The 24,283-nt window shown below is 41.7% G+C and overlaps 1 protein-coding gene across 1 annotated transcript in view; it reads left to right on the forward strand.

Moving 5' to 3' along the window:
* Positions 1–24,283, forward strand: part of PTGFRN (prostaglandin F2 receptor inhibitor) — a gene marked incomplete at both ends in the record, with an annotated part of 68,324 nt that overhangs the window by 11,845 nt on the left and 32,196 nt on the right. The window contains 2 exons of the mRNA XM_082488777.1: positions 19,578–19,943; positions 20,788–21,207. Coding sequence (XP_082344903.1) covers positions 19,578–19,943; positions 20,788–21,207 — 786 coding nt within the window. The remainder of the gene's footprint in view (positions 1–19,577; positions 19,944–20,787; positions 21,208–24,283) is intronic.

The raw sequence follows: 24,283 nt of genomic DNA on the forward strand, positions 1-24,283 counted from the left end.
AAAACTGGAATTTAAAACCAAGTAAGATCTAAATATGAAATAGTTGGCAGAACATTCTTTGAATTTATGGTGATAGTCATACAGAAATCCTACTGCCTACTGTCCATTTCTTGATCCGCCCCCCCCCCCCCTTCCCCAGCATCATCTAATTCAGAGTATTGTGCAAGTTTTTTTTCATGTTGAGATAGAAACTAATTTGAATGAGTTAGTGTTTTCTTTCCCTGTCCTTTGACATTTCTGGCATTTAAGGAGGAAATAGGGACAAACATTTAACTGAGTGACATCCAGGCTTAGCAGGAGCTTGTGAAATTAGGCTGAGGAAGTCTGTCCTTTTTTCTTCCCTTCTACAGACAGAAGTTAAGGAGCCTCATTTTAAACTTTTCCTGCAGGATGTTTCTTGTAACTCTACTGTCTTGTGGTCTTAGTCTGGCTTTGATGTCTGCAATTCAACATTCAACTGTTGCACATTTCCACAAAAATATATAAATGCTGAAACAGTCCATAACAGTGATGCTAAATTTGTTATCAGCTTCCAGTGTTGACATTCAAGGTCATGGCTTTTACTTCTGTTGTTTCAGGCTCTCTTCAGATATCTTATAGCCTTGGTTTACGATACATCTGTTTGGGTGGGTTTCACTCAAAGTTTGGGCTAAACAGTGTATAAATATGTATCCTTCCTGTAGAAAATTGGGTTCTGATTATAATCTGAGTTGAGTTCTGCTGCTTAACAGATGATTGTTTCAGTGATAACCAGTAGACTGACTATGCCTGTGATTCTTCCCTAGCTGTCAGCTATGTACATACCCTTTCTTAAAGGACTTGTCAGCTAGGAATAAGAAGTGTTTTTGATGATTTACAGCACCATGTCCGAGAGCTTTCTTTTTCCAGAGATTTTGTAATCTGAATAATGTGATGCGAGTACAGCTTTATTAGAATTGTGAACTCCCATCATGATTAGAAGGGAAGAATATATCTGCCAGGAGGATTAATCAAGATGGTTCTTTTCATCAGTAGAGATATTTTTTTCAATAGAATCTCAGAGAATTCTGGGAGATCACAGTGATTGTACTGAGCAACAGTAGGTGATGGACAGGTAGTGAGTTTCTTGCATTGAACTGCTAATACATGAAAGTACAACAGTGTGAATGGGGCAGGTAAAAATACAAATACCTTGAATAAAACTGCCCAGGAAAGATAATTACTTGAGTGTTAAACTGATTTTTTTATTTTATATTTTTTTAAAAAACCCAAACACCGGTTCTCTTTGGCAAAGAGGATCTCCTTTTATGATAAAGGCAAAGAGTGCTTCTTTTCAATCTAGGGACAGACTGGACTTCTGTACTTAAGAACTTCTAGCAATCCCTTGTCCAAGGCTTGTTTATTCCCTGTGAAAGGGACAAAGATTGTGAAATAATCTGTGTTTTGTCTGGGGAAAGGCAAAACCTGATCTAGTTGTGTGCTTTGTACTCTGCATTTTGACTCTTGGTGGACTTACTATAAAACTGCTAACAGTAGAGGCATTTGTATGCTGCTCTTGCATTGCATTACAGCAAGTGCTCTTCTGTTTGAATTCTTGAAAATGTCGTTATTTGATGTTGTGGATTTTAGCTGGTTTAAACTCTTGGAAAATGCTCTTCAGATCATTAATCTCTAAAAACCTGTTCTTATTTCTGAAAAATTAAATAGGGAGACAGGGGGTGAGGTGAGAGGAAAGTTGTGTAGTTAACTAGAGCTTGTAAATGCTCTATGTACCTTCTATTTAAGTCCTTACTAACAGTACCTTCTGGTACTTTGTTACTTTCTTATAAGAGTAATAATACTGATTGCTCTCTAATAATAAACAAACTTTGTTATAGGATAGTGCTGTTAACATGATTTATGACTGCCATACCAACAAGAGAGGTAAACGCAGTTGATTTTGTGGTGCAGTAAAATAAAAAGTGAGCAGGGAGTATAAATAGTACTTTGAAGCTGTAAAGTACAAATTTACAAACAATGAAGAAATTAAAAGAGAAATAAACAGTTTTGTATTTATGTATGAAAGGCTTGTCAGGCTTTTTGTTATGGTTCTTAAATTGTTGTGTATTGCTGACATTTGACAGGGCTAGATGCAGAGCTGGGAGGAAGATTCTTTATTTTTAAACCATCCATTGAGAAGTCTGACTACATGTATACTGCATCTCTTTCTGAGTATTAATGAAGGCATAACTCCTTTTGCTCACTGGGGCTTAGATATAACATTGACTTTTTCAAGCAATGCTATCTTTTCAGATGTTATTATGAAGTATGAGAGCAAGGGGAATTTCCTGATATTGCACAGCATTCAGTCCCTTTCTTGCTTATCCTTTTTTTTTGTTTGTTTGTGAGATCAGGCTTTCAGTTTAGTTTTTTGCAGCCTGAGTTCAAGGCCTAAGTGCCAAATGAACACCTCTTGGGTATAGGTTGGTGTGGTACAAATATATTTCACATTTCTGTTTTCTTAACGTTTGGGTCTGTGTTTTGTGTTTGCATTCTGAACAATATGTCAGTTCATATCGTCTCTGGTGCTAAGGCTGGGTGAACAGGTCTCCTTGACTTGACATGGCTTCCAAGATATGTTCTGATGAAGGGATCAGGGCTTGTTCTGCACATTGGGCAGCAATGCTTCATGCTCCAGCTTTCTGTGCCTAATCAGAAGTACATCTAGGGAATATTAGCTCTGCCTGTGCATTGAATACATCTCCTTTGTTACCTGAGGGCCGTATGCCCTCAAGTGAAGGGGGCAGTTCAGGGAGAGACCTGTCAGCTAGAAATCTCAAAGGTGCTTAAAAGATATTAATAAGAATCTCCTCTCACAGTTTAAAAGTGTGGACTGCTGTCAGTGGCCAAGTCCATTTACAACTTTCCAGGTGAATTTTAACACCCTTGACTTTCTAAATTGGTGGTGTACTTTCCACTTCTGTTCTTATGCTGCTATATGTTGCATGCTGTTAGACAGCTGCTGCATTTGCACCAGACACTATTTCTTTTCTGTTGATGATAAAATTGTTTCTTTGTGTTAATACAGTGCCTGGGAGATACTTCTGAGACTTAGTCTGCAGTGCACTATTGCTTTTGCAATGGGTGTTTGGAACTTGTACGTATTTTAAGAACTAAAGAAAATATTGCGTGTACCAGTTCAGAAAATGGCTGGCATGAAGTTTGGCTGTAGAATCTTTTGTTCTGTTGAACAATGTACTATGGGACATAACTGTTCTTCCCGATGTAGCAAATGTGAGGATGCCTAGGGTGAATGCAATCTGCTGTCTGTTGCAATGTAAGCTGCTTATAAGGGTTAGTTACAGAATAATTTCAGAATATCCAAGTTTCACCCAAATATTAACAGCTACTTATTTTGTACGTAGGTTGTCTTATTATATAGTGTAACCTAGAACAGCTCTGCAAGGAGACTGGAGCAGAAAAGAAACAATTAAGCATTTTCCCTCCGGGTGTCTTTCAAAAACTGTATTCTCCTCCTCCTGCTATTTCAATGTCATGTTTGTTCTCTACTTGCCTTTCTTTTGAGTATGCAAGAGAGGATTCCCTCTCTTCTGATTTTTAAGAGTTACTTGAAAATTCTGTGTTCTTTCAGTCCTTTTTTGTTTCTCTTCTCACTGTTGGGCACAGCCTAGTCACCAGCCTGGGTGTCACTGAGGAACAGCAGTAGTAAAAGGGTGCTCTTGCTTCTTAAAGCTGTAGAAGGAGAGGGAGGGGTGACACCAAAGATCCATTCAGCCTTATGTCTTGCCTCTGACAGTGGCCAAGAGCAGACGCCTAGGAAAGAGTGAGCACACCCTATTACTATCTGAGTATATTGTCTCATGATCATCTATAGCTTGGAGATGTCCTGAGTTAGAGGTGGTATCCTCATGTTTAACCTTGGATGTCATAGAATAGTTTGGATTGGAAGGGACTTTTAAAGGTCACCTAGTCCAACCCCCTGCAAGGAGCAGGGAGAACTAGATCAGGTTGCTCAGAGCTCTGTCCAACCTGATCTTGAATGTTTCCAGGGATTGGGCATCTACCACCTTTCTGAGCAGTCTGTTCCAGTGTTTCACCACTGTCATTGGAAAAAATTTCTTCCTTCTATCTTGTCTAAATCTACTTTCTTTTAGTTTAAAACCATTATTCCTTCATATTTTCTCCAAGAGTTTGCTGGCTTATGGGTGTTGCATTTGGCTACCTCTAAAGTTTTGTTTTCTGAAATGTTCAGGGTGATGGTGCATATTAGCTGATCTCTGACTGTGTGTTAACTTTCCCTTTCTCTTATATCACCTGTGGTGTTGACCTTCCTATACACAGCATGCCAATGGCAGCAGCAAAGTAAATATTTCTTAGATACATTTCTTAAAATGCTTCCTGTTATTCCCACTTTTAAGATGTGTATTTAGGCATGCTTATCTGAAAATTAGTAGCTACTGGCTGAATGCCAAACTTTACTAAGACTCCAAGCAGTAATATGTTGTGATGCAGTCTTCTATTATTACATAGCTGCACGTGGGTTTTCTCAAATGTCTAATGGCATAACATTCTCCCTAAAAGTTTAAATGTGTGACATTCTGTACTGCTGTGTGTTACTGTGCATACCAGGGAGGCTGTTCAGTATTGGTTGTAGAGGTGAGGATAGATACTACTGCAAATTCTGCAAGTTAATCAAAGCAGGTAACGGTGAAAACTTGCTGGCATATAATGCAAAGGGAGAAAATACTTTCAATTTGTGATGGGGAGTATGAGAAGACTGCTGGACTTCATCAATTAAGTACCTGGCTGAAGAACCTTGCTATTCTGCTACTGGAGATAACAAAATACCTGCATTGAATACAGGGCAAGGTTTTCAGAGGTGATGGAAGGCTTGAGGCTGTGAGCCTGAAACTTTCTTTATAAAGAGACTTGGTTCCCCAGAAGGTTAATGCTCAGGGCCCTTTGAACCTCTTCATTTCTTCAACTGGCTAACTTTGATTACAAGAGTGGAGTGTTTCTTTTTTTTCTGCTTGCTATAGACGATGCAAGTACAAAAGAGTTCATTTCTCTCCAGGACTGGGGTAATTGGGAGTGGAGCTGTAGCTGGCACGTGTCTTGCATGAGGTGGTTCAGGTCTCCGCTGGGTTCTGAATCTCTTGCATGTTGCCTACGTGCACATACCTGCCCAGCCATTCCAGAAAGTCTCCTCTTTTGTCTAGTAAAATTCTTCTAGCAAATTAAACAGCAGCTGCATGCAATACCATTTCCTTTCACATGTGAGAACAGCTTTCCAGAGGTAGAATTCAGGGGCATGGACAGCTAATTACACAGTTAATTTGCCTTCAGGCTCTCGGAGGCAGTGAATGCCAGCAAATTTTTGACTCTTGCATGCTTTTTTGAAAATTTTGGCTGTTAAATTTGTTGAGCCAGGGATAAGCAACACTGCAGAGTGTGGGTGGATTTCATATCCCAGCCATACATTTGTTCATGGCTCAGCTCACACTTGTAATGTAGGGAAGAGTTCCCATTTCCACACTGAAGTTCAAGTTAAATGTGAACAGACCTTTAAGTATCCTTTAAGAGCACGCAGGCTGCATCTTTGTTACTGTTTTAGTTGGGGCGAGGATTGAATTTCTGAGGTGAATCTCCTCATTGTCCCACTTTCTGCTCATTGCTTTTTACTGGGAAACAATCTGAGTGTTCAATTAGGATTCCTTTGGATGTAACTGAACCAGAAGTGTCACTCTAGGAGCATATGTGCTGTGCTTCAGGTGCCCTTGGGTGTCTGGCCTACGGCATCGAACCCGGTCTAATCCAAACCCCCAAACATGCATAGTGTGATTCTTGGGGCCTCAGCACCAACTGCCTTCTACAGCCTTTTCTCCTTTTGGACTGTGCCAGGTGCTAAAGTAAGCACTTGTGCTAGTCTTAAATTTCTGTGTCATGGGGGATAAGATTTTTGCTTTTTAAATATTAGTGAAGTAAATAAGAAGGCTTTCTTGAGTTCCATCTACTGATCTAATACCTTATTCTCAATTTTCAGAAGTCTTAATGTAATCAACCAGGTTGATTTGAATGTTGGTTGTGAAGCTTTTTCCTGTGTTTCCAGAACTGTCTGTGTTGGTATTTGTCTCTTTCAAATAATGAAGAGTGCTGTGGCATGCCTGTGTTTAAAGCCAGCTGTTTTGCAGACCCATCTGGGGGCAATTTTATTTAATGATCTGTTTGGGGGCTACACAGACCCTTTTAAAGACCTTGACCAGAATCCCTGTGTGCCTTCTAGATGTTGTTTTATGTCCCTGATCTCTCATCTTTTTCTTATCTGGACCTCTTTCCTCCTTTTGCCCCCTCCAAATCGCTGACCCTCTCCTTTGCAAGAGGGATACAATACTGTAATGAAAAATGTGTCTTCCTGAAATGGCGGTAATTTAATGTGTCCACTTTTTTTATGCCGGAGACCAAACTAGCTGCCTTTTCTGGGGCAACAGAGTTTCTCATCATCAGTGCCATAGCAAATAATAAAAGCTCAGCAGCAACAAGTACTGCAAATACCTTGCAGTCCTGTTCTCAATTACAGAATTAGTTATGTAAATCTTATATTAAAGGAGGTAGAGCCCTGATATCTCTTAAAGCATACTCTGTGTGTGCACGCATGCGTACAATTCCTTCTTGTCTAGGAGAAAAATATCCGTGCTCCTAACATGCAGGCTCCATAGAGATTAGCATACTAAACAGTATTGCTCTGCATGACCTGAAATTGTCTTTTGAGCGCTAATTGGATCTATGGGCTTTGAGAGAAGAGGTTGGAAAACAATGGTCTCTGGTTTTGCAGGTTGCAGACAGCAGTATGGATATAGTGGTGGTGTAGGTGCCCAAATGAAGTCCTCGGGGGGGCTCCTGAGCTACAGGGGAACCAGTTGATAGAGCACATGCGAACTGTCTGCTTTGCATTTGCTTATGTCTTCTTTGTGTAGCTGTACATATCTTTGTTTTCATCTTTATGTAAGGAAACAGTGTGAAATGAGCACTAAGCCTGAAACCAGGAATGCCTCTGATCTATTCCTAACTGCACCTGTTCTGCTGCATGAGTTTGGTCTAGTTGGTTAATCTGTCCAAGTACACCTTCTGCAGCAAAAGAGCTGGCAATAGCTGTGCTACTGCACTTAACCTGCATGTGCCGATGAGGCACAGGCACTCATTCCTGTGTTGTAACACCCATTCTGTGTGCATCTGTTGTTGGCATTTTTAATGTGGCTGCTTGCTTGGAGATTATTTATGATGAAGGTGGGACTTTCAGATAATTAAATTACAGACGAAAAGGATTACTCTATAAACATTGAGATCCATCCCTTCACTGGCTCCTATGGCTGCAAATCAATTGTCAAGTGTGGAGCCAAGGTGGACCAGAGCCATATGCAGCCTTGTTCAGCAGTTTCAGCAGCCTTGCTGCCCAGCCACCTCCTTCCATAATCTTTCACAACAGCAGATGCAGAGTGAAGCTGCCCTTCAGGATCCCAACCAGAGAGTCTGAGAGCCTAACATGTGTGTTGGGTTGTTTGGCGTTGTGGCTGCTGACTTCTGTAATTGGGGTTTGCTTTGCTGCTGTTTTTGCTGAAGCCTACGTGATGCCTGTGCTTATCCAGTGGAATGCTTGCTGGGAAACTAGTCTCCATGTACTGAGATTTGAAATGATCCCCAAAAACAATTTTGGGGGGAGTGGAGGTTAAGATTAGTAACATCTGGATTGCGAAAGCATGTGGCTTTTTAAATCTCATCTTCCGATCCCCTTTAGACTTAACTTGGGTTTAGGCAGGATTTTGTCTGGTATGGATGGGGTGTTGGGTTAAATTGTGGCAGACAAGTGCCACCAAATTTAAGCAAGTAACACCCCTCCCCCCCCCCAAACAAACAAACAAACAAAAAAAAAACAAACCCCAAAAACAAAACAAAACAAAAAACAAAAAACCCCCACAACCACCCTGCCAAAAAAAACCTCCCTGCAAACCCACACACGAAAAAAGAAAACCCCAACCAAAAAAACACACCAAACCCAACACCAACTAAAACCAATAAAACAGCTGTTGGTGATTTTTTTGTTTGTTTTCCTTTTTGTTTTTAGTATAATTGTCAATGAAAAGTAAAAGATTTAATATTGGATTAAGCACTTCTACTTGAAAGCATTTTGGGTGTTTTTTGGATATTACCTAACATTAAAGATACTTGGAAAACAAATGATTATTTCACACCAATAAAAATCAACACCTTCTGCTCTGGGAGGAAAAGGGGATGATAGTAAAGGAAATTATTTGTGGGAGAGGGGAGGAGGGAGCTTTTTAAAATATATTATTAGTGAAATTATAGATTTATGAAACACATGGTTATTACTAGATGTTCGTCTTTTAAAAAGTCTTTTGACAAAAATACTTTCTTCTAGCTTTCCAGCTTTCTCACCTCTGCTAGGTGCTATGTCCTGTTTAAAATCATGCTGGTTGAAAAACGTATTAGCTTTTATAGTTTAACATGGTCTTGTCTGGGATTTGGATTTCTTTGTTGTGTCTTGGATTTTCACACTCAGTGTACAATTTTATTTAATGTATATGCAGATTTAGACATGATCTATACTAGTCTGTTTGTTTTCTCCAGTTAAATCCAAAGAAAGTTCAGTTTAATCCTAGGGGTGTACTGCATTCCACATAGAGCAAGAAAATGGTTGGTGTCTGCCCAGAGGAAATTGCAGTATAGAGCAAATGGATTTGGACTGCTCTACTCAGTTCCAACTGCTTTGGGAAAGATTTAAGATAATAGATAAGTGCAAGTTAATGATGTTGCAGAACAGCACTGATTTTTATTCCAGTTTGAGGAGTTTTTTAAAACATTGGTCAGTGTACACACTCCTCTTGAGTTGGAATTAGTATTACAGTTTTTAACCTGTGCCTTTCCTTTCCACTAAAGAAAATGTGAAGATACTTTACATACAGCATTTCTGCAAATATTTGTAGCCCTGTTTCCAACTGTGCTAGCTCTTCAGCTTTGAGTTGTGGGCTTTACTGCTTTGTCAACTGTTTTCCTTAGAATGTAACATATTGAACCTCTCATCTGGCAACACAAATTGCTTCGGAGGCAGAACAACAGAAAATCACCTGCCTTGTGTGGCAGTCTAACACTTCCAGAGTCCCTAGACTTTTTGGGTCAGATGTATCCCTACAAAGAGGAAGGCAGGCAGAAAAGCCAGGAGGCCTGCATGGATGAACAAGGAGCTCCTGGGCATGACCAAAACGAAAAAGAAGGCCTACAGGGAGTGGAAACAGGGGCAGGTAGCCTGGGAGGAATACAGAGGAATAGTTCAAGCAGCCAGGGATCGGGTTAGACTAGCTAAAGCCCAGATAGCCCTATGAGGAGAGGCTGAAAGAGTTGGGGCTGTTCATCCTGGAGAAGAGAAGGCTCCGGGGAGATCTTATTGTGGCCTTCCAGTACCTAAAGAGGGCCTACAGGAGAGCTGGGGAAGGACTTTTTACTAGGGCATGTAGCGATAGGATGAGGGGGAATGGCTTTAAACTGGAAGAGGGCAGGTTCAGATTGAAGATTAGGAAGAAGTTTTTCACTTTGAGGGTGGTAAGGCACTGGAACAGGTTGCCCAGAGAGGTTGTTGAGGCCCCATGCCTGGAGGTGTTCAAGGCCAGGCTGGACGTGGCCTTGGGCAACCTGGTCTAGTGAGAGGTGTCCCTGCCTATGGCAGGGGGGTTGGAACTCGATGATCTTCAAGGTTCTTTCCAACCTAAACCATTCTATGATTCTATGTCACCAGGTAACCTAAATGGGCTGCTCTGGCAGAGTAGGGTAAAAATGGAGTTCTGTGAGACTATATGGAGGAAAGTAAATGAAGGTCACTAGCAGGGGCAGGTATTTCAGGTAAGACCTAGGAAGAAGCAGCATGTTGACTCTTGCATTTCATTGTTGTTTTTTCTTTTTCTCTCTCCTTTCCCTTTTGCTCTCAATTGCATTTGGGAGACTTATCAAAAGTAGTTCTTTAGATACAGCCTTTTATCTTCAACTGTCAGTCAGTGGTAGGGAAAGGAAATAGAGATCATGTGTGATGGAGTTATTTGACATCCAGAGGAACCTAAAACATGATCTTTAGTATTATCTCTGCTTGTTAGACATTTGTTCTGGTTGGACCAGTGGTGCCACAGTTCTCTGCCTGCCAAGGGCTGGTCTGTTTGACAAACTAGCCTTCTGCTTTGCACAGAAGGGAAAGGTTTATGTGGCTTCTCCTGTCCCCTCTACTTTCCAGTAACATACCTCTCCCCATGACTAGGAAGGAGTGGTACACAGTTGGATCTGTACTGTCGATAGTGTTATAAACTCTGATTAGTACTGCATATGCAACCTAGTTTCTGCCTTACAAGCTTCCACTGTAGTTTTACTGGTCTCTTCTCCTTGTATTGTAGCAGGAACAATCCACAGAAGCACTTATGACAAATTCCTGTGGCTTATTTTGGCAGAGAGTTGAAATGGGTTGTGTGCTTCGGTGAAAGAGATGCAAGTCAGCTGGTCTTCAAAAGGGTGAACAGTGGTTTATTACCCATAGCCTAAGAGATAGCGAGAGAGGTAGTTCTGCCCATTGCAGTTGCCTTAGCAGAGAGACATGGCACAGGAAGGAGGCTTTCCTGCTTGCAGGACAGTTCGGTGAAGTTTTTCCAAATTAAATCTTTTGGGGCAGTGATCAGACGATCTTCTGACTGTCTGCAGTGATATAGCATATTTTATATGGTGAAGTATTGTTCTCTTATTGTCTCTGTCTTTTTAAGTAACAAGGCCTTCTGAATGCTGTTTCCAGATCTGAACTTGCCAATTACTATGTATTTATCTAAAGTAACATCATCCAGACACTTGTGTTGGGCAGAACAGATCAGGTCTGACTCACTGGATGTTCATCTGGCCCATTGTGCTGGTGTGGTTTCTGTATTTAGAGTAAGAGTGCTGGGGTTATTTTGTTGGTGGGTTTTTGGGGGTGTGTGAGTTTTTTAATTTTTTTTTTTTTTTTTTTTTTTAAAGGGGTGAGGGAGAGGCATGGAAAATCTGTTTAGTTTTTCTGCTGAGCTAGGGTGGTTGTCTCCCTAGGCTCTAACTATAAACAGCATTGGGAGAGAAGTTTTTCTGAGAAAGCTTCTCTTCATTGATGACAGATAGAACTTAGGTAACTAGCTGTATAAAGCAGCAAACATCTAATCGCTATGCAGAAGGACTCTTGGAAATGGAAAGATGTGCCATAGCATAACTTAACTGCTTGACTAATCTGGTGGCCTTCTATGATGGCGTGACTGCATTGGTGGATAAGGAAAGAGCAACTGATGTCATCTATCTTGACTTCTTGAAGGCCTTTGATAAAGTCCCCCACAACATCCTTGTCACTAAATTGGAGAGATATGGGTTTGATAGATGGACTATTCGACGGATAAGGCATTGGTTGGATGCATCCAATGGCTCAGTGTCCAAATGGAGATGAGTAAAAGTGATGTCCCTCAAGGGTCTGTGTGAAGACCAGCACTATTCAGTATCTTCATTAATGACATAGTGGGACTGAGTCCACCCTCACCAAATTTGTGGGCAACACCAACATGAGTGGTGCAGTTGATTTGCTAGAGGGAAGGAATGCCATCCAGATGGACCCTGACAGGCTTGAGGAGTGGGCCCATGTGAACTTTGTAAGTGCAAGGTCCTACACCTGGTTTGGGGCAATCCTCAGTATCAGTATAGGCTGGGGGATGGATTTGGAGCAGCCCTGCAGAGAAGGACTGGGGATACTGGTGAATGAAAAAGTGGACATCAGCTGGCAATGTGTGCTCTCAGTCTTGAAAACCAAATGTATCCTGGGCTGCATCAAAAGCAGTGTGGCCAGCAGGTTGAGGGAGGTGATTCTGCCCCTCCGCTCTGGTGAGACCCCACCTGGAGTATTGCGTCCAGCTCTGGAGCCCCCAGCAGAAGACAGGCACGGACCTCTTGGAGTGTGTCCAGAGGAGGGCCAGAACACCTCTCCTATGGAGAAAGTCCGACAGAGTTAGGGTTGTTCAGCGTGGAGAAGAGAAGGCTGCAGGGAGACCATATTTCAGCCTTTCAATACTTAAATGGAGCTTATAAGAAAGACAGAGAAAGACTTTTTACCAAGGCTTGTAGTGACAGGACAAGGGGCAACGGTTTTAAACTGAAAGAGGACTGAAAGAGAACTGATTTAGATTGGACATAAGGGAGAAACTCTTTACGATGAGGGTAGTGAAACACTGGAACAGGTTACACAGAGAAGTTGTGGATGCCCCATCACTGGAAGTTTTCAAGGTTAGATTGAGTGGAGCTTTGAGCAGCCTGATCTAGTGGAAGATATCCCTGCCCCATGGCAGGGGGTTGGAACTAGATGATCCTTAGAGGTCCCTTCCAACCCAAACCATTCTGTGATAACTAAGAACTGTGTCCTAGGTGAAAGCCTTGTGGTTTGCTTAGGTGCATTTGAAATCACTTTTCTTGCAGGATGGTGTGTGAGGGGGGTGAATGGGGAAGACAGTAGGTCATTACTGTGCTGCAAAATATGTTGGTTTAATCCTTTGTGAATCTTAATCCACATGGTATAGATTGGGTCTAACTGGGAAGGTCCTTGCTTTTTCACCCAGTGCTGGAGATGTAGCTTTTCTGAGATATCTCAGATGGCATGGAGATTAGAGCAATCCAGCAGCCTTGTAGTTTGATAGCATTTCTGAGGCTTCACTTAAGATGCAGTATGCGTTTCTTCATCCTGATCGAGATAATGGGTTTTAAGCAATTACACCCAGGCTAATTCCTTTTGATAAGAGCTCTACATTATCTAAAAAAAGAATCCTAGCTGCCTGGGAAAGAACAATGTAAATGTCTCTCTCATGGACTTTTTAATTCTTTCTTCTCTGAGGCCTTCAAATGATATGCTGCAGATCTTTCAACCCATAAAAATCTATCAGTCTTTTTTTAGGTAGGGAGTATTGCAGTCAGAGAGATGAAACAGTGCTGTTGGCCTGCAAGGTATGGAGGGAGCCCTGCATGCTTTAGATGATTCCGGCTACTGTGGTGATTACAGCTTTGACACAAAGAATCAAATTTGGTCGCTTTTAAAGGAGCCTCTTGTTCCCTCCCTGTGCAGGCTGTGTGGTCGTAAGGTGCAGTTTGCTTCTGCTGATGAGGGCAATTTAAACTTGGTAATTTTGAAAGAGTAGCAAGAGTTTACCACTTTATTTAACTCAGATCCCAACCCTTGCTGTGTGTTTGTCTGCACTGGAAAGAACAGTATGATGTTGTCACGTGTTAAGCAGGAATGGTAAGAGATCTCACTTGTTCAGATTTCTTTTTTTCCTTTTTGAGACCTGTAAAGAAATTTCAATAGTTAGCAGTATTTCTGGTACTTAAAGAAATTCCTTTTATTCTGCTTAATCTCTCTGACTTTTCCCCTCACACATACACAGTGTAGGACAGAAAATTTAACATTGTATTTAAACAAGGGGGAAAATCCCAAAGCCATATGCTGTTTGTGTAAATGTGCCACTTCTAGGAAAATCATGTTGCATATTAAAAAATAAAAATAGAATAATAATAATAATAAAAAATACTGTGTTAACAGTATTGAAAGGTTTTCAAACATTTTAGGCATGTTTGTTATAACTTGTTCTTTCTCTCCTAGATAGTTGCAGATGACATTCTTGATGCCTGATGATAATTGGAGCTGGGAGGAGAGGCAAGGGGAAAAGGGGAAGATTGGAGATAAAGATTACAATCTCACATACTGATACGCTTTAGTTCTCCTTCCCCAGAGAAAACCCTGGGAATGTGTGGTGTGCTGTCTGTCCCTTCACCTGCCTGCTCACTAGGGAAAGTCCCTGAATACCTCCCAGCAGGAGCCTGATCAGTTCTCTTTCAAAACGGAGGAAGAGTATTTGTGTGGACACATCTCTTTGGGACGAAAAAAGATGCAAAAATCAAATCTTTCCCCCCCCCCCTCCATTTTGTAAAATGGCTTCATGTATTCCAAACGCTGTAGTTAAGCAGTGCAGTACAGAAGTGAGAGATCTGGAATTTTGCTAGAAATAGGAGGCAGAGTGCACAGCTTTAATGGTGGGGAATCCATTGCTTATTCTCTGATGTGGCACAAGAAGGGTTGTCCCTGCTCAACCCTCTCATTTACACAGTGCTGCAGCAAAGTGGTGCCTAGATTGAAAATAAATGGAGGAGTTCAGGGAAGGAAAATAGTTACCACCATTTGCAAAGTTGGCTGCAGTATTTTTTTCCTGTCATAAACTGTTGTGAATTTGAAAGGGCTGCTGTATTTCCTTCCCAGACATGGTAATGTTTAGTTGGCAAATGAAACAACCTTTTGTTCGGAAAGCTTTTTTGAGATGAAAGGCATCAGCAAAGTTGTCGCTGTGTCTCCTGTGACTGCCTTGGTTGAGGAGCTGGACTGTGTGTTCTAAGTCTTTCTGATGCAGAGGCTCGAGTGCATAGTCTGAGCCAATTTACTCACTCTTCAGCTCTTACTTTTTTGGCTTTAATTGGCTTCCTACTGCATGTCACATTGCATTTTCCTTTGGCTGGCGGACGTAGAGAGTCAACCTCCTTCTCTGGGCTGCTAAGAGAACATGTTTTCTTATTAGATAGAGCTGTCTAGTGCAGGCTGGAGGAAGCACCTTGTGTAAGAGAGTGCTGAAGCAGAAGTAGATTCTTTGCAATGGTATCTCAGCCTTGTGGGTGACTCCACAGATTACTTCTTATCTTGTTCTTTCATAAATGATACATAGATGTAAAACCTGTGTGAAAATGAAGTTCCTAGAAGACTTTCCTCATCTATAGCAATGTCCTTAATGCAAGAGAAAATCCTCAGCAGCCCTTCCTTTGGGGAGTTGTGTAGCTTGTTGGAGTTTAAACAGACCACCTGTGCTGTAGATTCTGCACAATTTTGCTGCCTCATTTTCTTGGTTATCCTAAAAATGACAAGTTAGTATTTAATGTACTCGGATTGACTTCACAACCTATCTATTCAGTCATCTGCTTTCCTTGTTCTCCTCTCTGAAAGGATTTCATTTAATGACAGCAATGAGATGGTGCATCTCGGTGATGGGAAAAATTAATTTAAGTACTTCATGGACCATTACTAGGGGAACAAACACTAGCTCAAAACTGCCTAGGGTATGTCTGGGCTATCTTGCTTCTGGATTATTAATAAGGTAGGGCCGAGTTTATTATTCTACCATGAGCCACACTTTGCCAGTGTTCCTGGTGGAGTATTTCATGTGTTCCCTTGGGAGAATCCTCTTATCAGGTGCTTGAAAAACAGCCATGAAGGCTCTGTGGTTGCCCTACTTTTTGGGTGTTTCTGGCCCAGCCCTGCAAAAGCACCAGTGTTGCCTGGCAGTCCTGTCACCTGCCTAATAAGCCCAAGGAACAAGTTCCATCCTTTGTGTTTGTGTGCTGGCCTCCTTACAGGGGCTCCATTATGTTTTGTTTTGGAAACTAGTTCCTTACAGTTTCATCTGGTGGTCCGGTAAGTCTGAAAATATAAAATTTTGTGTTTAGGCAATTAATCTTGTGCTCAGGCAGGTTTAATGTTGTAGTTTATGATACAGAGCCAGTTATTGATTTCCTACTAAATACACATCTTTGGTGGTCTCAGTGATACTGAAAAACACTGAATTGTCAAAGTTCTGTTGTTTTCTGTTGCTCGCATATACACTGTTCTGTCCTCCATCTGCTTCTACAGTTAAATGGGATTCAAGTGAATTCATTAAGGACATGTCACCTTATATTAACAGTGAAATATATTGGGTGTCATGAAAAATAAATGTTTCCAACAAATTTACAGAGTTTGAAGCTCTCATATCATGGAAGCTGAACTTTGATTGCTCTGGGAAGATGCAGGGGTTGTATGTGAGTAACACAGGGCAATGCAAGAATGAAATACTTGTGAACTCCATTTTACTCTGGCAGATAAATTAGGAGCTTTTACATCTTGCCAAGATCAGTGTCTGTAGCTCTGCCTTCTGCTACAGTTACGTGAAATGTTAATCTTAGCACCTTGTTTAGAAGCTAGGGATACTCTTGCTGTTGACTGCTGCAGGACAAAAGTCAGAACCCTGGATTCACAACTTGCTAGCTATTGACCCTTCTGGGTCACCTAGAACTGCAGCTCACCCTTGGAGTGTCTGCCCTGTGCATGCTCTTCCATAGCTATGGGCAGGGCACAGCAGATGCTTTGCAGTAAGTTCTCATTCTCTTGTGATGCTGTCTCTGTGTGCTCCTGCCTTACAAGAATCCTAATTTATCTCAGCAGTAACAAATGTTATTGTTTGTAAAGTATAAAATTATAAGTGTTACAGGCTGTCCCTCTTCTCTCCTGAAGCCTGTTCCACTGCCCTCCTTCCAACTTTGTGTTAAACTGGAATTGCTTCTGGGACTGTGCTGTGAGGAGGGGGATAGGCATTGCTTTACAGCAATAGGGTATGGCCTCTGAACAGATCCATTGAGAAGTGCCTGTGCTCCTATCTTTCCCTTTGGCCTGCCTTCTCTTATAAAGGTGCTAATCACCCCCTACCTTCCTTTAGTGTCAAAGGGTCTTTAGTGACCTTGGAAGAAGAGAAACTGAGCTGTCAGTGCTAATCTCAAACACAAATGTGCAGCCCTTGCCACATTAGTCATGCCTTTGTCACCTCTAGATTGGATTAGTGCAGTACACAGTATGTGGGTCTACAGCTGAAGACACATGCCGAACAGTGTTGTCTTCTTGTTTTAGTGTCACAGGAGAGTGTTTTCTAGAGAGACCTCAGTGTCTGAGGAGTGCCTTCAGTTAGGATCCTGGGTTGACTTCCCACAGTGGTCTGCTGGAAGCTGGTTTGGCTGTCAGGCAGTGCTTTAAAGCTTACCTGCTGCTGTTACTGCTTTCTGTAACAGGATAAGTTGAAGGACTGAATGGGGCTGCAACTTAAGACCTAGTGAGGAAATACACTGGAGATCTGCAGCTTGCTTTATTTATTCTTGGTTATTTTTCTGTATCAATGATTATACTATATGGTGCTTGTGTTTGGAGAGATGTCCTTAAAGACATCTAGTTGTGGAACAAGACATCAGCAGTGGAGGTTTTTCACATGTGAATGGTGCAGAGAAGTCCAGCTTCCTTATTAAGGCTAGTCAGTCACTTCATCAGGTACATAATAATCATCTTCTGGGAACGATATAAGGGGTAAGAGATTAACCCCAGTCTGCATTACAAATAAGTTTAATGAAGTACCATTGTTGAATACAGAAGGTCATGACAATGAGGACATTGGTCTGTTATGACTGAGCCTGTACATGTGAACAACCTGCAAAGCAAAGACCATGCTGGGAGTTACGAGCTGAGGAGGTAAAGGCAGTGTCAGTCCTTGGTTCGACTGTTTGCTGGACTGTAACTGGGGATAAAAATATGCTTTTCTCTTGCAGTTATGATTGGTGTGTATAGCTGTTTGTGTAGCTTTTAAGTGCCCACAGAAAACTTGATTCTTTAACACATTTGTTGTGGTTTAACCCCAGCCAGCAGCTAGAACCATGCAGCTGCTTGAGCAGTTCTCTCCCTTCCCCCAGAAGGGCAGGGAGAAGAGAGAGAAAAGGAGGGGAAAGAAAAGGAGGGGAAAAAAGAAAACCCTGGGTCGAGATAAAGACAGTTTAATGGAACAATAACAGAAAAGGAAAATAACAATAATAACAAAGGAAAATAACAATAATAACAAATCTGGTGAATAGGTACTTCCTGAGCAGTGATCGCTGATTACCCCCCTCCCCGCCCTGGTCGACTCCCATTTGTATACCAAGCATGATGTCTATGGTAGGGAATACTCCATTGGCCATTCCTTCTGTCTATGCTCCTTCTCAGCTTCTATGGGAAGCTGAAAAGAGTCCTTGAAAAGTATAAACATCACATAGCAACAACTAAAACAATAGGTATTATTGACATTCCTTTCACAGCAATCACTAGAAAGAAAACATATTCTTTCCCAGCTGAAACCAGGACAGCCTCCTTCTCCACGCTGCTCTGGAGGGTCAAGCTGCACTTTATAACAGGTTCACCAATGGGTGGTTTCTCTCCACCAGACTAACTTCTTTGCCCACACCTGGATTGGCATGATGGTTCTGAGCCAGCAAGTGGCATCTTAATCTATATCAAGAGTGAGAGGAAGGGAAGGCTCAGTAGGTATATTTGTGCTCATGTCGCTAGCTAGTGGCTTCCTCAATGTAGCTGATGAATTAGAGTAGTTGTGGGTTGCTGGACTTTGTGTGTTGGGGGGTTGTTTGTTTAAATTTGGCTTTGCCCCTGTGGTATCTCAGATCAACCTTTTGGTCCAACTGCTTTTGATGTTGTTATGGCCGTCTACTTAGTTTTAGCAAGATCTGTCCTTCAGTGTTCTGACTTCTCCTGTTCTACCTGGCTGCCAAAATATCTTCCTATAGATACGGAGCTCATAGAATGCAGTAGGCTTTTCAAGTTTGGAGGCTGAGTTTAAGTAGTACCCCTCTCTTTCTGAAAATATTTCTCTGGTTGGAACTATGAATCAAAACATTTTGCTCTTTTGGGATGTAAGAACCCGTCAAAATCCATGTGCAGCTGCTGGGGTTATTCTTTGGGCTACAGAGCCAGATCAACCAGAAAAGTCTCCTGCTGAACCTTTGCCAAGTCCTCTGGCTAGTTTAAGTGGTTCACACTTTTGCCTGGAGCATAACATACTGCTTTGCCAGCCTTCTGCAGAGAGCTGCTGTTGTTCTATGCTTCTAGTGAGACAGTCCCAGAAAACACAGTCTAAACACAGTGTGTTTCTCTACTCTAGAGGCAGTCTGCTTTGCTCATGCTTCTATGTTCTGGGACTTCCACCAAAGAGGAAATGTGTGCTACAAACAGATGTGGTTGTAGAAATCCTTTCAAGCAAACCATATCTGTTGAAATCAGTTCTTTCTTTTAAATCAATTAGGAAGGCAAGGAAGCTCACCTGTATTAGAGAAGCCATGACCCTCCAGGGCAGAAGAGACTACGCTCATTTTTGGAGAATGTCAACTTACCATTCTTACGGCCCTCAAGCTAGGAGAGAGTTATTTTCCTACTTTGAACCCTCTATTGATGTCAGCAGAAGACTTATAAAAGTGCCTGATTAGATTACCCTCACTGTAGTAATAAACAACATTAATAAGTGGTTTTCAAGTGTTTTACATAGCACTTGGCTTTTAGTAGAGAAACTGCTGCCTATTGGATCTATGGCTAGTTCTCCCCCCCCCCCCCCCCCCCCCCCCGAATTTTCTCTCCTCCAGTATTTCGTTTTTTAATGTGTTACTAAACAAGCGATGAAATAAAGATTGTCTACACTAAAAATGGTGTGTTTAGGGGCTCCTGATCCAGTTATATTAAATGTTAATGGGAAATACTGTTCTTACTAGTTCTAGCTTTCTGCAGAGTGGAGTGCCCAACCTTATTCTATTTCATGTTTTTGTGTTTTGTTTTTTTTTTTTTTGTCAAAGTCTATCCTGGTAATTCCTTTGTTAACTGTGTGTTCTCTCTCTATTCTTCTCCCTAGCTTTCTGCAGAGGGCGTGTTGTGAGGGTGCCCAAAGGTCCTCTTATTCGAGTCGTGGGCACGGAGGTGATGATCCCTTGCAGCGTTAGTGACTATGATGGACCCAGTGAACAGAACTTCGACTGGGAGTTCTCCCGGGAGACTGACTTTGTGCGGATAGTGAGTACCTGGGATTCTACATTCACCTCTGAGGAGTACCAAAAACGCGTGGGCCGTGGGGATATCAAACTGAGACGGAGCAGCAACGATGCTGTGGAACTTGTGATTAGAAACATCCAGCCAACTGACCAAGGGAGATACAAATGCTCCACGCCCAGCACTGATGCCACCGTTCAGGGAAATTATGATGCAGAGGTCCAAGTGAAAGGTATTTCTGAAGAGTGAGGTGTGCTCTAAATTTGTTTTTAATATTGGTGTACCCTTAAGAATGTTGAATTTCTGTTGCTTATGACCATTGTGATTTTTTTTTTCCCTTTTTTTCACTGTATTCCTGTTTAATTCTCCTAAAACCAAAATTGAAAATTGGGACATATGATAGCAAAGGCAAGTGAGGTGAAGAAGTGAAGAGAGGCTGTTCACTATAAACACCAATTTCCTTTTTTATGTCTAGTAAATACGTAAATAAATATGGGAAAAATAAGCAGTGGGTTTTCTGAGGATGTCTGCAAATATTTAATGTCCCTAAGCCTCCAGGTAGACAGGCTAAATTCAGGTAAAAAACACAACCTGTCTTCTCTCTCATTTATAGTGTCATTTAGGGATCATTCTATATGAAGGAGGTAATCTTCCTTTTCCCCATTAGCATAGTCATACCCTAGCTTTGCTCTTGCATTTGAGATTCTTCAGTAGTAATTTGGGGGACTGTTTTTTTCCAGTGTCTTATCTTTTAATCCCATGAAAACCAAGATGGTTCTGGATGGGAATAGGCAGAATGGTGACGTTTGGATGAGAAACTAAAGTGACTGGAAGGATAAATGAATTTGAATGCTTGTCTTGGCTTGTTTAAAGCAGAGCACTTCATTCAATAGATTTTCATCTGAATTTCCTTGTTCCTGGAATATATTTTTGTGTGGAAGAAGGAATTATTGGCCAGGTGTTGCTCTGTGGTAGTTTCACTGCCTCATATCTGAACAGGTCTGTGTGGGTGTTCTCTTCTTGCTTCCATTTTATGATGCTTGTGTCTTTTGGTCTTTTTTTTTTTTTTTTAATAGTGATTTCAGATGGCTTATCAGTGGGTGGTTCAAAAGCACGTTCCTCAACATCTCTCAGGCTGTCTGAGGGTGACTCCTTCAAGTTGCATTGCTCAGCAATTACCACCTCACCGGAACACACTCACCTACATGTGACTTGGCAGATCAAAAGTGGATCGACTTGGAGGGACATCCTATCTTTGACTCATGAGAGCAAATTCCAGCCGGGTCCTGCCTATGAAGAGCGCTACCGTAATGGAGATATCCGCTTGGACACAGGAGTGAATGACACATATCGGTTATCTGTATCCCAGGCCTCGTCAGTGGATGGGGGTGCCTACAGGTGTCTTGTGAGCGAGTGGGTGAGAGGGGCAGATAGCTCATGGCAGAAGATTCAGGAGAAGAGCGTGGAGATAGCAAGTGTGGCAATCCAACAGACTGGTGAGTGTTACTGATGGGCTGGGGTCACAGCTCATAGCTACAGGAGTGGTATGTCCAGACTGTGATACTTTTGAAAGCTGAAATTGGGTAAGCTGAACTAAATGAGGATACGTTCCAGAAGGACATAGAGTGCTGTTTGGATAGCTGGACTGTTTACACCTGGGTTGATAGAAAATGCTTGGCATATTTTTTCTTGCTTTTATTTTGGGGGGAATGGGAATGACAGCATGGAAGGATTGACTGAAACTTCTTAGATGCCTAGACCTAGATTTTATTGCATCCTTAATTCACTTCAGATTGCTTCTCTTTTTTGTATTCCTTAAATAAACGTTGTATTTAACCCTTGAGCACCTGAAACCTTCCCTCTGTTGTCTTACTAACATAGGGTTGTCCCATAGCGCTAAACAACTACGCTTTCCCTGTAAAAAGTGGCTTGTGATCCAGTGACACATGTGAAGCTTTTCTGTATGTTGTTTATTAAAATGGCACAGAAAGATCAAGAGAAAGGAGGAAGGCAGTGATTATTTAACAGGACAAATTATCCAGTGATTTTTATCACTGACACTGGATCACTGCTCTGATTGCTCCATTGTGTTGACAGAGATATAGGACAGCAATGGTTCTGTTAAACACATCATTGCATGTTGACTAAGGAGACAAAAAATACATGTAGAGCTATGCTGAGGATATCCAGATCTACCTGCCCATATAGATTTCAGGAGTAGATGTGCTAAGCACTTAATTGCATTAGCGTTACCACTGTTAGTTGGAGGAGGAAAAGCAGGGACACACACACATGCATCTTGTCACTCAATAGGTGGAAAAACAGGCAATGATGGTCCCTCAGAAATCTGAAAATACGATGATACTTTAGAAGTGTTCAGACAGTAAGGGTATCTTTTTATTTTTGTAATCCTTTAATCACTATAGGGAGAACCCAGAACTACTGTCTTTTTTGGTGAGCTCGTGTGGATGTAGTTTTAGTATCTTGGTGGTACTTAGCCTGTGAAATTTGACAGGATACATCTGCCCCCCTTTTCAGGGTGTCTGTTGCACAATAAAGCTTGCAGGTGCTTCTCTGCTGAGGCAGGGCTTGCTTAATTAAGAGCTGTAATTCTCTGTTTTGTTGCACTTTTGGAGAATTCGGTTTAAGTAGGTGAGGTTTAATCTATGCAGAAAAAAGGGTGAGGATGGCCAGGACCAGTAGTAGTGCAATTTTTTTAATGTTGTTTGGATATCTGATTTTGTTTGTGGGGTTTTTGTTTAGGTATTTTTCCTTCATTTTTAGCTCAGTTGTTGGCAGCGCTGGCACTTTGTCAGGGGCATGAAGGCTTTTTTTAAAGTTATGCTAAGTGGGATAGGTGTTTCTCCAGCAAAATATTGTGGGAGCTTTTACCCACACATCCTGTAATAGTATTTGAAGAGCATCTTGTGCTGATACCTGAAACCTCTGCACTTGCATGCTAAAATGAACTTGAGTTGTAAACAGTATGCCTGGTTGCTGCACTTCCCTAATTCTCACCTGCTGTAAATTATGGTGTTTAAATTTGTAAAATTAAAAAACAACCCCCCAAATTTGAATTAATGTATCTAATGAGAAAAGTTATGCACAGGTTACTTGTGTAACAGTGTGTGGGTTGCTTCTGTTGCCGCTCTTTGATCTACTTGCCCATCAATTTAATCTCCTAGAATCATGACATCTTTGGGCCTGACTTTGTTATCATATGTCTTTTTTTTTAATAGTGCCTTGCACAACAACATATAACCCTAAGTGAGGCTTTCAGACATGTCTGTAACCAAAAAAAGGAGCATTGAGAATATACATATGGGTAAACTCTCTCAGAAGTCCCTCTGTATGCATATACTACCAGATTCTGAATGCCTGTCCCTATTTCATGAAGACAGAAGTGTTCCTTGGAGAAATGCTGCTCTTAACCTCACAGATGAGTCTTATTTTGTATTCTGGTATTAGTTTGTCAAATTAACTAGGCTTTCTTACTGATTGCAATCCCATGATAAGACAGTGAGGGAAATTCCAATACGATACTTGTCAGATAGTGGACTTTGCTTTACCACTTGAGTGCACTCTCTTTAGTTTGACTGCTCTGTGCTATCAGGTGGTGAGATGAGTATTGCTTGGTTTTATTGGCAATAGTTGTGGCTGCTTAGTTTGGCTCTGGCCTTTATATGTTGTCTCTCATTCCTGATAATAATCCTAGAAGGCTTTCACAGATGGGTACCTATTATGTAGTAGAACATGGGTTTAGACAGAAGTCGCTAATCTGCACCAGAGACGTAGCTGCCTGTTTAAGGTGGGAGTCTGTATTCTTGCTCGTTGTCTTGGTCATAGATCTGCTGAGAAGAGCCGCTGCTCAAGCAGCCTGGTCTACTGGCCTCATTTGAGACTTTAAGAGCCAGGTACATCACATGCTGTGGGAATGGTGCCGCAGTGAGATCCAAATCTAATCTTTAGGCAATGTAGAATGAGGGAATGAGCAAGTGAAGACATGTGATGGCCAAGTAACTTGGTGAATGGTTTGCACTGAGGTTTGCAAACAATGCACACAGCACCCTTTATTCACCTCTCGCTAGTAACCAAGGCTAGCTTTGCTACTCCTCGTCTTGATGCTTTTGTCCCATGGCTTTCTTTTAAGAAAGCTGTGGCCAGCCTGGTAACCTACAGAATGCAGAAGGTCCCGTTTGAATGCTGGCTGTGACCACACGTGTTATGTGTATTAAAAATATTCACTGGCCACTGGAGGAGTTTGTTAAATGTGTTTTAAGTGGCAACTGGCATTGCTTTCAAGTCCTCAGTGTGTGTTGGTCAGAGCAGTAAATGGAGGAATCAGCAGTATAAGGAGTTATTGCTGCCTTCTGTTTGCTTTCATTTCAGAAGCAGCACACCTGAGGTCAGTCAGGACTCCAACATGTGGCTGTGGCCGATTCTCATCTAAATTGGCTCTGTTAGAGGAGCTCAAAACTGTTTCAGCAGAAACCAAGTTGAGTTTTAATGTAGTTCCTAGTGATTTCAGTGGACACTTTACGTTCTGAGAGATAGTCCCAAAAAACTTTTACC

The sequence above is a fragment of the Vanellus vanellus genome (assembly GCF_965231255.1).
Source record: "Vanellus vanellus genome assembly, chromosome: 1".
NCBI lineage: Eukaryota > Metazoa > Chordata > Aves > Charadriiformes > Charadriidae > Vanellus > Vanellus vanellus.